Genomic DNA, 16350 nt, shown 5'->3' with positions numbered 1-16350 from the left:
CACTGAAGTACTGAAATCTGCAGGAAACTGGCTCTGATCTTCAAAGAGTTATATAATAATGAGATATTAAATTATCAATGAAAAATAAATTCTTTTACTTTTTCTATAGCCTTCTTAACAGATGATACAATTGTTTCTATACCTTAAGATAATTATTTAGAAAAAGTAAAAAACTGTGATAGCGCAATTAAAAAAATTATTCTCTGGATGAACTGTAAATATCTAACTTTAAATATAGATAAAACTGTTGTACTGTGCTTCTTAGGAAATCATAATTGCTGACATTCATTAGGAGATATTGAACACAATTGATTGGAAGGTTCAAATATTTCTACTGTATCAAAAATATCCAAAGTGATATTTCCCGGAATAGCTGACATTAGTGGCATAAGATTGTCAAGCAAGTACATCGTTATATATCCCATCTTATTTTTCTGTAAATAAGCTGTTAAAGTGTTTGGGAGGAAAAGATAAAAAAATAAGTTATTTAAAACCAATATGTTAGTATTTAACCCTGTGTCAACAAGGACTCATCATTACAAGTGGTGAGTATCATCAAAATAGGTCGCATCAGAAGCAGATGGGAGATGTTGGTGGCTTAGCAATGCTAATTTCCCTTCAATCTGTATTAAAAAGATCTACCATTCTGTTTCAAAATAGCAATCACCGTTGTGAAATGAAAACTTTAACTAGAGAATGCATTTGGTCATAAAGCATCACAAACCCACTAGCAAAAAATTGCCAAAAGGTTAAGTTAAAACAGGACCATGCTTTGGTTGATCAATAATTTAACAATTCCTTTTTATTTTGATGCGAGATATAATTAAGCATCAGGACTAAGGGTAGTTTACAAACCAAAATATGTTCCTAATAATGAGGTTTGTTTTATTATTCTATTTAGGTGATTTCTTTATATATGTATATATATTAGACATGCTTACCTTGAACTTTTCAAGTTCTCTAAAAAGTTCATCAACAGGTAACTGTTGTAAACATTTTACTAACAAAGCAGTGACATCTGTTGGACATTTAACGAATTCCCCAAGTAATTTGGTATGCTCTATTATTGCACCAGTAGTATCAGGATACAACATATACATTATACCGCTACCAGATATAGCTTTATGAAATAATCCTTCAAACAAAAAAAAAATTAAAAGATTAATAAAGAATATCACTAAAAAAAAGCCAATCAACTCAAAAAAACTTGTGCATACAAAATTGCAAGACAGCTACTGTGTGCCTCAGAAATATTAAACTTGTTGCTCAGTACATTCTAAAACATTTAATGTTTATTAAATTAAGAAAAGGTTATAAATTATTAAATATACTAAAGTTATGTTCGATGGTAATTTTGTTTTACTGTTACAGCAGTAATTGTCATACATAGCTAATAACTACAGAAAATAATAATGGTTTAATGAAACGATAAACATAAATAGGTTTGTAAATAATTTGTTTAGTACTTTACACAAACTCTGAAATATTAATTACAGGCATAAAATAAATTAAAAAATTTATTATGATTTATTACCATTTTTTTTTGTTTTTCTCTCGATATCTTAAGTGAATCATTCGATAAATAATCACATCCACTCAACACCTCATTTTCATCTTCACTAACATTAAGATTTCAAGGAGTCATTTTCAAAATTAATAATGAGTTTATCCACCTCAACATCAACAAAATAATCCATCTTCCACATTTTTTCTTCTTCTTGCAGCACATGTTTAACACTGTTCTGCCACTTACATATCTGCCATTACTTCAAGGATACTGTTCGATTAAAACCTTTACATCAACTAATTTATAAATAAGTTTTGTAATTCCAAGCTGCAAATTTTTTTACTCGACTCTACACTAGTTCTACTGGATTTAGATAGCAGTTGTATGGTGGAAGTCGAGAGTTCCAGCGTTCAAGTCTTAGTAAAGTCAGTTATTTTTACACGGATTTGAATACTAGATCATTAATACCAGTGTTCTTTGGTGGTGGGTGTGTGGTTTCAACCACACATCTCAGGGATGGTCGAACTGAGACTGTACAAGACTACACTTCATTTACATTGATACATATCACCCTCATCCATCCTCTGAAGTATTATCTGAACGGTAATTACCGGAGGTTAAACAGGAAAAAGATAAGCAGTAGTATGGTGGAAGCCATAATACTGTATGTCCATTTGCTTCAGCCACATCTTCGATTACATATACATTAAACTTTCGCTTATTTTTTTAACTTCTTTTAGGAGTTCAACTTTAAAGATGTAGAATCAAATAAGATTTGTTTTTCTCTCAGCGACAACACTATATCTGCTTTTGGCAATAATGTATTTGGGATTTTCTCTAATTTTACAAAATGGTACGGCGCATTATCCATAACAATAATACTTTTCAATGGAATTAATTTCACAATCATATTTTAAAGCAGTTTTTAAACAAAAATTACCATTCATATCTTTGTTGTAATCACCGTTTTTATTGGATTGGAAAATTAAGAATGAGCCTTGAACAGAGCCATCTTCATTACCTACACGACCTACAATCAACTGTTTTTCTTTGTTACTTGCCAATTTTATACCAGTACTTAAACCAGACAGAAAAGCCTGTTTAGATGTCTTAACATAAGTTTTACACCGAACTTTATTCAATATACAAGCATTCAACTATTTTTTTTAACAAGAAAAATAGTTAAATGTTTTTTTTTTCTTTTTTGGTTTGTACGCTATCCCATATTTTTTCTTTTAAGCTTGCGATTTCCCAATACTTGAAATGGATACACCCTTGAATTCAAACGTAAGCGCTTCTACTAGTTTAATTTCTAAAGTAGGGTATTTTTTGTGAACTTAATTGAAATTAATACAACAAACTATTGTTTTTTCCCCGCTTCCTAATTGTCTATATTTAACTATACAGCAAGAAGGACTCTCAGCCATAATTACCAGGTGTGTAAATATGAAACCAGAATTTGCACATATACGGCCCTAGCTGTCAATGTAGTTACTGTTAAACTGCATCATTGGCGCCATTTTATTTCTTTGAGAGCCGATAAAGATTTTCAACTTACAACAATACAAGTTTCATTCAACAGCACAGTTTTAATTAGCATTGAACATGTCAAGTTTTGTACTTACAAACTATTTTTGCTGTACCTACAGCATTGATTTTCTGTTACCATTTAAAGAAAACTGCTGCAGAGTTGCACTGAATGCTTGTTGAAACTTATGGTGAGCATGCTCTTAGTAAATCACAGTGCTTTGAGTGGTTTAAAAAAAAAATTCAAAAGTGCTGATTTTAACATTAGAAATGAAGAATGGTCGAAGACTACCGAAAGAGTTTGAAGATGGGGATGACACTCAAACGCAACAACAATTAGCGGATCAATTAAATGTAACATGAGAAGCCATCTCCATAAGTTTGAAAGACACGGGAAAGATCCAGAAGATGGGAAAATGGGTTCCACACAAACAGAATAAAAGAAGCAAGAAAACTGAAAAACTACTTGCAAAATGCTGCTCGCCAGGTACAAAAGAAAGTCATTTCTCCATCGAATTGTGATAGGTGATGAAAAGTGAACATATTTCGAGAATCCTAAGTGTAAAAGATCATGGGTACTCCAGGCAAACCATCGACATTGATTTCAAGGCTAAATCACTATGCTCTGTGTTTGGTGGGATCAGAAGGGTGTGATCTATTATGAGCTGCTAAAACCTGGCGAAACTGTTAATACTGAACGCTACCGACAACAAATAATCGATCTGAATCAAGCATTGCATGAAAAACAACAGAATATCAAAAAAGGCAACACAAAGTGAATTTGCTTCAAGATAATGCATCACACACAGCAAAACCGGTCAAGGAAATGATTGAGGCGTTCAGTTAGGAAACATTTACACATGCGGCTTACTCAACAGACTTGGCTTCATCCGACTAATATTTATTTGGGCACACACTAGCTGAGGAGCACTTAACTTCTTATGAAAATGTACAAAAATGGCTCGATGACTTGGTTTGCCTCAAAAGAGCAACAGTTTGTTGACACGGCATTCATAAATTGTCAAGAGAGATGGGAAAAATGTATAGCTAGCGATGGACAATATTTTGAATAAACTATTTTTTATAGTTTTTATACAATAAACGTGTATTTTCTATACAAAAATTCTGGTTTCATATTTACACACCTGGTATCAAATTTCATGACATTTAAAAACGCTTATAAATAAAAACTTAAATTCTAGCACTGAAATAAAGCAAATAAGTCATAAATTTCGGTATGATACTTATTCAAACCAGATTAATGACAAAAACAATCTCAGTAAAAGTAACTTCTACCATAGGCAGGCAGTTAAAATAACAATGATGTTGCACAGGACCATGTAATTGTGTCTTGCCACAAAAAATATAGTGGCGGAAATAAATTAACTATGTCAAACCTATAAATAGCTATGAGATACTGCTATTGTTTATATAACATCATACACAACAAGTACTAAATTGCAATTCAAATACAGCGATCCCTTGATTTACGTGGTTGATTCATCACTGAAACTTGTCATGTAAATTAAAACCGCGTAAATCAAAACTGTTTTCTCAAAAAAGGTATACAGTACAGTACTGTACTATTGTGCAGTATAGTATCTGTACGTCTACATATTTATTAATTTTGCAGGTAGAAGCACAGAATTTTTAGATAGTTCGGCAGAACGTACTTTAATAGAATATAAATTGAATCCAGTAGAGTAAATATAATTACATACAGAACAGTATTGTAGAAACAAAGTAACAAATATAAGAATAATAAAGTACAAAAGAAAAATCAAAATACAATACAATATTATTTAAAAAAATAAACATATATAGGCCTAAATATAATAAGGAATATTAAAAAACAACTTACGATTTAGTTCGGCTTTGGTTTCTTATAATAAATGTCCAGTTTATTGATAGTTGCTACTAATTTAGCACCATTTTGTAGTATTTCATATCATTTAACAGTCCATTTACAACTTTTGTACTTCGATCTTGATCAGGATCATTTTCAGTTACATAATCACAACATTTTTTTATGTATCCTAATGCCTCCTGTAATCCTTTTACTGTTGATTGTAACATAGAAATGGAGTACGAGGTTGAATGTTCACTGCTGTCGAATTTTGACGTCTCTGATTTAAATGATGTGTCACTGCTACTCAAATTGTCATCTAGCTGCTCATTTGGCGACTCAGCTAATGCTCACAAGTCTTCATTTTCTAAAAGTTGTTTATCTCCTTCCACAAGTTCATTTACATCTTCGACATTAACTGCAAGCCCTATACTGCCGGCAAGTTGCACAACTTCATTTTTAATAGTACCTTGTTTGTTATCATCGAATGCAGTCTGATCTTGATCATCAACTTGATACAGCTTGTGCTATACTCCACAAAGTGCACTCTCTTTGATTTCTTTCCAAGCTTCGCCAACATTGTGCACAGCATGAAGGACATTATATTTTTCACAGGATGTTCGCAAATCACAGATCTAATTGCTTGAACTATTAGTCACAGAAACCACCTGAGAAAATGTTTTTTTAAGATAGTAAGCCTTGAATGTGGTTATCAATCCTAGATCACAAGGCAAGATAAGTGATGTCATATCTGCAGGCCTATAAACGACTTTTACATGTGAATTAATTGCTTCTAATTCTTCAGAGCTTGGATGTCCAGGAGCGTTATTGAGCAGTAGAACAGCTTTATGTGCAATATTGTTTCTTGAGTTGCAGGCTAAACAATTCATAAACCAGTCAGAAAAATGGGCCTTGTTACCCATGTTTTTTGGTTGGATGTCCCAATACACGGGAAGAGATTGTTTGTTAATATTCCTTTAAAAGCATGATGATTTTCTGAGTGATATACTTACAAGCTGAGCGACGATGAGTACAATCTTCTATGAAAATGCTCAATAGTCTTTCAAGTTCAACTATTAAAATAGATCATAAATAAGATATTTGTGAAGCCTGAAGAAGAACAGCATTTTTTCCAGCAATCATAACTGTATCCTTATTTTTAATTATTGAACGAACTGTTGATTCGACTAGGCCAAGATGATTTTTGATAACAATGTTATGTAAACAATCATCATGTTTTTTTATTACCTCCAACTTTGTCCCAAAGGAAAACCTTGTGATAGTTTTCCTTTTCTTTCCCATACATTTAAGGTCAGGCATAGTTAAAACACAAAAAATATAAAATAAATAATTCAAAATAAAATCCTAAAATATCTAATACAATAAATTAAAAATATTGTACGTACTGTAGCCTTTGTATTTTGCCTTGAACACAAATCAATCAGAATTACAAACTGCACAGTAATATAATGTAAGAGAAAAAGCACAACACAATGTAGTGTAACAAGACCGGTAAAATGGACCTGAGTCGGATTTCTGTCAATTAAGAAGAAAATATAATGGGAGGAATCCAGAAAGGGGCTAAAAGAAACCCTTTTAGAAAAGGTAGCAGGTCATTTAACACAATCATCTTTAGTTAAACTTCCTGCTGACACACAATAAATGTTTATACCATAAGAAGAGTTACCGAACCAAGGTTTAGAATGCATGGGAACAAAAAGGCTCGGTCAATCATTCTCATGCTTTGAGCTGGGTCTGATCTGACAGGTAACGAGGACAGAAGTATAAATACTGCCAAAAAGACCAGTTAAATAAAGATAAGTTCTGTGAACTAGTCTAGCGAGATGTTATGATGTCCGTTCAGCAAGGAGAGTGTGCAATGTGAGCCTGCAAGACATCAGTGCAAAAGTATTCTGCAAACAGAGAGGGAAGGAGTGAATTTCCATGTGGATTAAGTTCAATATGATTAAGGTGATGCCATGAGTAATTCAGTAAACAAGAAATACTATCGATGAGTTACAGTAAGACTATAAGTGAAAGAGATATTGTACTAAATTTCATTCATAAACTGTTGGGGTAGTTTTATTTGTAAACAGCATGCTAAGGGACTGAATTCATTATCACGAAGTGATAATGAATTCAAAGTAGAAGTTTGTTCAAACTTCGCCAGTAAGAGTCCACAGAACTGGACAGCAGAGCAAAGTCAGCAAACTATGTTTACAGTTCTAAACATGACCTAACCTAAAAGTGAAATGAAAATGGAAAAAAAAAAGCATGAAAACATTATATTTCAGTTCAATTAGATTTGTAATAACAAAATACTTTGAAAAAATTCCTTGAATTTGGTTACACAACATTTTTTCCATTTCATGAACCACAGGACTTAAAAATATTATTTTTTTATGGTGACCTTCACAAATCACGCCACTAGATAGCAGTACTTGATAGTACTAGGTAGCGTACAAAAACTTGATAAAGTACTCGAAATAATAAAACTTAAAAGAAAATATACTACAGCTTGTTTTAATCGTAAATGCTTTTGTGTAAATAAAGTACTGAAGATGAAACAATTTTTTAATTCCCATCATTTCTTTAAAAAAAATAAAAGTAGTTTAAAAGAGATTAGATTAGTTTTATTAAAAAAAGGAATAAATAAAACAGAAATAAATTTGACTGGTAAAATTTGTATTCTACAATTAGAACGAATTAATTGATGGAGAAATAAAAAAAAATTTATTTAATAGTAATATAAAAAGTGTGTCCACCGACATGATTAAAATCGAGGGTTACACTTACAAAGTATTAAGTGCAATATTACATTATGGATCTTTGATTTGTTAAGGTCATTAAAATAGTTTTATTAAAAACATAAAAATATGGTATGAAGTGAATGATATGACTATTAACAAAAAAATTGGCCGTGAAATTAAAAAAAAATGTATATTTGTTCTAGAAACACAATAAATAAAAGAATAATTTATCAAAACGTAGTGACATCCAAAAAAACTACAATGAAATTGTAAACCGTACGGTAAGTCTCGCAGATATCATTTTTTCTGCTCAAAAATCAAAACTTTCTGTAATATAAATAAAACTGTTTTTTAACAGAATGATACTTGTTATCAAAACAGGGAGACACTACATTACCAAAATTTGTTATTAATTTATAATTTTGTTTAAACAAAGTACATGTTTAAGCATTTCAAATAATAAACAAAAATAGAAAAAATTGTTAAAAAACTCTTACCAGTCCAATTTTATTTATATGTAATACATATCACATTTACAATTCTTACGATTACTCACATTTTAATAAATGAAATCAACCCGGTAAGTTTTATAACAAATTTTTAATTTTTTTCTTATTATATGAAACACTGTTTATTATCTGTTATTATATATCTATTGCCTATTGCATATATTTAATATGTACTTTTTTTAAACAAAATTCTAACACTGTTTATTATCTGTTATTATATATCTATTGCCTATTGCATATATTTAATATGTACTTTTTTTAAACAAAATTCTAAGTTAATAACAAATTGCCTTCAGTATTAAGGTAGTCTAGCAGGATCAAGACCTATAGGTAGATCAGGGTAATTTACTGTCTTGCTCAAAATTTAAGGTTAGTAATATATACGACATATGAACTGTACATAGAGTTAGGGATTTGTAAATTAAAACTTACCTTTAACATAGAATTCCCAAATTTTTGTTTATGTATTAGCACAATTTAACAATAATTTAAGTATTTATTTAAGTTCATGGTAAGCTATTCATACCAGAAAAGAAGTTTCTTTATCTCTACCTGATAATTTTTACTTATATATTTTGTTTTATACCTCAGAAACTGCCAACTGTCAATCACAACATCTGTGGTACCAAATATAGTACCATGTGTACAAGTACTGATTTTATGTAAATTAGAAAAAAAGAAAACTTGTTAAAGAATATGGAAGGATACAGAAGAAAATTGATATAAAAATTAAAAAACTTACATTTTGTTCAAATGTCAAAAAAATTATCAACCAGAAGTTTTTAACTATATTTTATGACACCATATGACAATGTATCTCATACATAGTTGAATCTATGTAAAGTTTTTGAAATTTAATCCTTTCCCTTGTGTGTAAAATGAAAATTACTTTTTATATTTACAATGTTACCTTTAAGCAAACTCCAGGAAAGTTTAGAAACAATTTAAAAATATTTTGTTTATCCTTTCATACAAACTTGTTTGAAATAAATGCACAGGATATTAATGTTAAAAAAGCTGCAAAAGAAAAAAAACGTTTTTTTTTTTGGCGAAAAACGCTTTTGCTTTATTATTCCCCAGATCAAAGAGTAACAAAAAAGCACCTTCTCAGATATTAAAATATTAGTAAAATTACATTAAAACTAAGACAGTAAGTGATAGGATTAAAACTAAAATAATAAAAGAAACATAACCATTAAACAAATATGTAAAGTGAATAACAAAATAAAAAGTATATCGATTCTTCTTAGAAGTAACAATACCTGGTTTAGTACATTCTTACCATTTTCTAGGATGGGCCGAATGTCCATCCTAATTTAAATTTGTAACATATGGATGCATAACATATGCAGTCCACAAGGATGTGGCGCACAGTAAGCGGCAGTTGCATCGTATGTATAGTGGTGTGAACATTAGTAGCAGGCATTAGTTGGAGATCGAATTTGGTAGTCATAAGATGTTGTGTCTCTGCTTCCTTGACAACTATATGTCCATATAGAATAAATTTAAGAAACTTAGAATAATCAATTTATGGCTGGAACAAAAAGCTGTTCTTTCAAGATATTTTAAACAGATTTCTAATTTATCCGGCTTATCGGGATAAACTTTTCAATAATCTTTAGTAATTATTATTTTTTTCAATAACTAGAAACTACTCGCAGTACAAAATTGACTCATTTTTAGAAATAACGAGCTAACAAAATTACTGGCTTATGAGACCTTACCTACATAGTTCTTCATGAAAAAAGATTGGATACTTGTACTTCTGGACAGTTACAAGAATAACCAAGCATGAATAAGTTTTTCCGATTACAATCCTTTGGTATTTGCCTTCAGTTTAACGTGGCTTCACTGTTGGAAGAAATGCCATTTAAGTCAAATAACTGATATTTTATTGTTTGGTCAATTTATATGAATCATTATAATTATCAAAATAATTATAACGATTATAAAATAACTAATAAAAAATACCTTTACTCATAGGTGAAAGTAAGTGGAAATGAACACTGGCACCCCCAGAACTGTGACCATATACTGTAACTCGTTCTGGATCACCACCAAAGTGTTTAACATTTTGTCTCACCCATCTCAAAACTGCAACTTGATCTTTAAAGCCAAAGTTACCAGGCGCTTCCTTATCACCAGTACTTAGAAACCCTGTAAAAAAATAACAATATTTTTTAGAAAATTGCATTTTTTTGTCTTTTGAAACCATTTTTATGAAATTTCAGTTCAGACAAGGAGAAGTTTACAAAAACATTTTAGAGCTAGGTACTCCTATCAGTTCCAGTCTACTAGAGGATGATGTTCTCAGTCTACTAGGTCATCCTCTAGTAGACTGAGATTGTAGCATATAATTTAAAGCAGTCATTGTGACTGAGCTTGTATAAATTTGTATTTACTTTACTAATTAAACAGTATTGTTAGAATATTAAAAATCATAACAGAAAAAGTATATTTTATGTGATTAAATCACTGGATACGGAAAATGACATAAATCAATATATTCTCTAATATGATGTATTAAAATGCCAGAACCATAATGGTTGTAGGTAGCTTGATACAAGTTACAAGTCAAATTGAAAATAAATTTAAAATGCACTTAATAATTACTTAAAGTATAAAATAAAATCAATATTAAGGCAAAAATAGATTATACAGCAAACTTTACACACAGATTAATTAAAATGACAACTGGAAACATGTGCAAATAATGTAGCTAAAAATTATTACTTTATGAGCTACACATGAGATTAAAACCACCCACAGTATTTACCTAAAATTTCCCTATTTTGTCCAACGTTAGGATTATTGGTCCAGGAAGTAAAGATTACGATTTTTTTCTTTACTTTAGAGATATCCTCGTATTTGTAAAACTTAAGTGTCATTAATTAGTTGTCTCCAACTATAACAAATTATTTTTAGAATGAAAATCAGTTCTGTTTAATAAAATATATACTTAGAAAATGATTTATATCAAGCAGATTTTATACCGTAAAAACCCTATTTGGTTCATATAAATATAATCTTTATTTTTAATGTGCATTAATTAAAATATATCCTTGTTGCAAAAACAGAACAAGCCCCAGTCTATTGCATAGCCATTATGTTATCCTACTTTGAATAAATATAATGGTGTGACTACCAAAGACGCAGTATTGATAATATACAAACGCCTGAAATTGAACCATCACACTAATGTGAAATTTAAATGTGCAGGGAAGGGATATGAGATAGAACTAATCCTCATTATGACCAGATTCCACTACACAGCTTATGAAATGTAGATTTACTGATCAGGAGTAAAAATATCATTCAATTGTTTTTAAATTTTGAATTTTTAAGTCGATCAGAGACAGCATCCCTGAGGGGTTACTAATCTCTTCCTCTTTTCTTATTTCTTTTTCTTCCTTCGACAAGTGCCATGAGGGTTCCCTGTGCTCAGGGTGGAACCAGTCACCCTGGTTCCACCTGTGAAACTGCACATGTATCACATGCACGTGAAACTGCATTAGTGGCATAGCAACCGTGCATCTTTTGAACTCTTATTTCCTATCCTGGAGTTGCACAAAATGCCAAACAAATGGCTGAGGTGTCTACTGGGTAAAGTCAACCTCGTGTTACTAATTAATTGATTCATCCCTTAATCTAAGACACACACTTCAAAAAGAAATTTTTTAATAAAAATAAAAAAAAAATGTGAATGTGATTTTTTTTATATTTGAATATGTTTTTTATGGTATATTTTATAATTTTTAGGTTTACCTCATTAAAATTTGCAGTTTAAAAAAAATTAAATTATGAGTGGACCTACAAAAAAATGATAATATAGGAAAAAAGATTACTGCTTTTTGTTGTCTGAAATGGGAAAATATTAAACCCTTCCTAGCTTTCCTTTTAGTTTGTACATTTTAGGATTTATTAAACAAAAAATTTCACTAATGAAAATATTATAAAAAACTATTTTGTTGGAAGATTTCTTTTTTCATTTTGAAGAGGGAACAGAGACTCCATAGTCGATTTGACACAATGATTTTTTATGAGTTTTAAGTTATTAGTAATAAACAAATTTTAAGTAGTGAAAATTAATTCTAACAGAACTTTAAACGACTTAAAATACCTATTTTAAAATTTTATATTAGGGTTCATTCTCACCTTATAGAAATAGTTTTTTTGTGATTTACTCATTAAGAATGTATTTTTAGTCAATTTTGTAAATGAGCGAGATTTAAAAAAAACATTATAAAATTTTTGTATGAAATAATTTTTTGGAACTTTTCTAAGGATTCCTTAAAACTGTATGAGGAATCAAATGTATAATTACCAGTAAAATGTATTACTTATGGGTAAACTTATATGTTTATTTACATACAATAAATGCTGAAAGATTAAATATCTGTTGTTGCTAACTGAAAATGAAGTACATTTGAAAGTGATTATAATAAATAATTAAAAGCAATCTTTATGCAGTTGTATATTTTAGCAATTATCTTATCTTCATTTTTGAAATATAATTATCAATAACTTCAACCGCTTAATAAAGTATGGAATTAACAAAAATTGTGTAACTTGTATATTAAATGAAACTAAGAGTAGAATCATATTATTATAGATAACAAATTTAATGAATTATAATACTTAATACATTTACAAAATAAACTGACAATTGTTTTCTTTTTAAACTGTGAGCATTAAAAAGTATATTTATAAACAATTAAAAGCACACATTTTACTACTTTTTTAATGCATAAGGGTGCAAACATGAAAAGTTCAGTCTGAAACAAATAACTCTGAAATAGTCCATGTTTTTGTTTACATTCAAGTAAAGTGCACAATCAACCTGCACATTTTTAAAGGATTTTGTACTTAATCGGCGATGATATCAAACTACTAAAAACAAAAGAGGTAAAGGACAACGGAAAGTTTGAATATGTAGACCGCCACAGAAAAATTAGGCGAGTGGGTAAAATGTGAAAGATGGAAATGTAGATTTATAACTTTACAATTGCATTATAAGGTTTAAAAAAAGAAAAGGATCACTGGAAGATGAAAAAGCAAATGGTAAGAGACAGAACAGATGGAAAAGATGATATTGGATTCAGATTTACAATTTAAGAGAAAAGAAGCAATGAATGTTTAAAATAATTAATTACCCAATATATCCAGCCTATAATTAAATGTAATGAGAATTATATCTTTATCAAGTAGTATTTCTGGCCCATAATCTTTCAATGATGATGAACCTTTGGAGAAACCCCCACCACAAATGTATACAATCACTGGTAATGGTCTGGTGCTTTCTATAATCTCAAAAAAAGAAAACAATAATGATAACATCAAAGAAATAATTAAGATATAATTAGGTGTATAATACATGAAATTTTCATTTAACAACAATAAACGAATAAAAAAATGAATATGTGAATGGATAACACCTCAGGAATTTTGTTCAGAAGTATGTTAGGTGTCCATAACTAAAAAGCTTGTAGATGACCTAACATGAGGCGCTCATGAAATTTGCACAGCCATTCTCAAGATAACAGCAACTGACACAAAGCTTATAAAAAAAAAGAAGTGTAAAGTGATTTCTTGTGCCTTCTTCACTTGAGTTAAGAAGGCATGTCAAGCCCTTCATATGAACAAGCTGTTCAGTTCTATGACACATTCATTCTGTTCATCATATGGACTGGCGGTATAGTAAGCACTTAGAGAAAGATCTGTTTAACTCAAGTGCCACCAGAAAGACGGATAGGTATTATAAAAAAAAAAAAAATTTTTATATCCCATCCATTAAAAACAATGGATTATACATGCTGTCATTTCTTAATAGGGAATACATTTATAGAAAAATAAAACTGTTGAAAAAATATCACGTAAAAGCTGCAGAATATTTTTAATGAAAAAATATTTTAGCATTGTAACAAGTAAATCTTAACTTCCTTATATCTTAATTTACAAACCTTTACAAACAAAATTTATTTTGTCTCATTTTCAAAAATCTTCCACAATTAAAACAAAATAGGAAGAAGGTTCAAAGTATTTTTGGGGTTCATCATTCATATTATTTTCTTACTTATGTTTTTTAAAGAGATATTAGGAGTTTCCTTAAAATCAAGACACTAAACATACATGTAAAAGAAAATACCCTTGAAGAACTTCATAACTTTCTATATTTTTAGAGGCAAAAAATCATTATGCGACATATCTCTAAAATTTGAACAAGCAATTAACTAATGTTTTCCATAATCATTACCAGTTAATACTTTAGCATATCGATGTATTTCTTCATTATTAGAACAGTCAATATTATCTTATTCATGAGATCTTCTTTCCTTGTGATTTATTTGAAACATTTTTTTTGTTTTTAACTAATTTAAATTGGTCTTTTGTTTTTCTTCCACACTAATTCTTTGGTCAGTTTAGTTTCATCAGTTGACACTAGACAAAGAAAAACAGTAATTCTCATTTATAATTTTCTTCTTCTAACTATATCCCTGGTGAGTTAAGTCACAATCATTTTTTTATTGCAGTATTTCAAGTTAATGTTTAAATTGAATTTGTTTTTAATTAATCAACTTAAAAAAGAAGTTTCTCATTTTTGACCTATTAAGTGATTCAAAATTGAATTTCAAACTTTGGAAGCTGAATTGAGATATTAACATAAGAAAAAAGGCCTATAATTATTTTTTTTTTGGAAATGCTTTGTTTCAGAGTTATGGTTAGGGAAATAATTTTTCTTTAATTCTGGTACAAGGATAAAATGAGGTCATACTGAAATTTTCAGCCATATTTATTTATTTAGGCAGTATGCAGATAAATTATTTTTTAATTTTGTGATTTTCTATGGTTTTTAATCTAAAGAACTGTGTCTAGCAGTTACTAAGAAAACTGTCTGCACAGTCCAAAAAATTCATGTAAAAATTATTTCTTTATATTTGCTGTATATTAATTTTGTTAAATTGGTGATACTAAAAATTTCTAAGTAAGTAAATGTAATTCTAAGAAAATCTTTTTGATAAAGTTTGAATTTTTAATTAAAAAAAAAAAAATAACGGTTTGAAAACCATATCGATATTATCTGAAGAATACCATGACAATTTCCAGATCAAAGAATACCAAATCATAAAATGTTTTTAGTTGCAAAAACACATTTTTGAGAAACATGTAAGCTGAAACTATAACTGGTAGTAATTGGACAACAGTGGTTAGTAAAAAATGCAAACACTGAAGCAATAATACTTTATTGAATTATTTTCTAATAGCTTGTAACTATTGCTTATAACTAGCTTGTAACTAAGGAGGCGCTTTCCTTGGTAAAATATTCCAGAGGTAAACTAGTCCCCCGTTCGGATCTACGGGTGGGGACTACTAAGGAAGGGGTCACCAGAAAATTAAAAAATAACATTCTACGAGTCGGAGCGTGGAATGATAGAAGTTTAAAAAAGGTTGGTAGGCTAGAAAATTTAAAAAGGGAAATGGATAGGATAAATGTGGATGTAGTAGGAATTAGTGAGGTTCGGTGGGAAGAGGAAGGCGACTTTTGGTCAGGTGATTTTAGAATTAACTCAGCTTCAAATAATGGTCAGGCAGGAGTAGGTTTCATAATGAACAAGAAGATAGGGAAGAGAGTAGAGTATTTCAAAACACATAGCGATAGAATCATTGTAATAAGGATAAAATCAAAACCTAAACCGACAACGATTGTTAACGTCTATATGCCTAAAAGCGCCCATGATGATGATGAGGTAGAGTGTGTATACGAAGAGATTGATGAAGCAATTAAACACGTAAAAGGAGATGAAAATTTAATAATAGTTGGAGATTGGAATGCAAGCATTGGAAAAGGCAAGGAAGGAAATATAGTGGGTGAATACGGGCTGGGCAAAAGGAATGAAAGAGAAGACAGACTTATAGAGTATTGCACGAAGTATAATTTAGTAATTGCCAACACCCAATTTAAAAATCATAATAGAATATACACTTGCAAAAAACCAGGCGATACTGCAAGGTATCAGATAGATTATATCATGGTTAAGCAAAGATTTAGAAATCAACTCGTTGACTGCAAAACTTACCCTGGAGCAGACATTGATAGCGACCATAATTTGGCGATAATGAAATGTGGATTGGGGTTTAAAAACCTGAAGAAAAGGTGTCAGATGAATCGGTGGAATTCAGAGAAGCTTGAGGAAGAAGAGGTAAAGAAGATTT

At 30.0% G+C, this 16350-nt stretch overlaps 1 protein-coding gene across 1 annotated transcript in view; it reads right to left on the bottom strand.

Moving 5' to 3' along the window:
• The window catches only part of LOC142320411 (esterase E4-like), a 48148-nt gene that overhangs the window by 18065 nt on the left and 13733 nt on the right, over positions 1-16350 (bottom strand). The window contains exons 3-5 of the mRNA XM_075358124.1: positions 13293-13446; positions 10111-10296; positions 942-1135 (exon numbers count right to left, since the gene is read on the bottom strand). Coding sequence (XP_075214239.1) covers positions 942-1135; positions 10111-10296; positions 13293-13446 — 534 coding nt within the window. The remainder of the gene's footprint in view (positions 1-941; positions 1136-10110; positions 10297-13292; positions 13447-16350) is intronic.

The sequence above is a fragment of the Lycorma delicatula genome, chromosome 2, assembly GCF_047948215.1.
Source record: "Lycorma delicatula isolate Av1 chromosome 2, ASM4794821v1, whole genome shotgun sequence".
In the NCBI taxonomy this organism is placed as follows: domain Eukaryota; kingdom Metazoa; phylum Arthropoda; class Insecta; order Hemiptera; family Fulgoridae; genus Lycorma; species Lycorma delicatula.
Note: the sequence above shows the minus strand (reverse complement) of the source record. Positions and strands in the feature narration are given on the sequence as shown.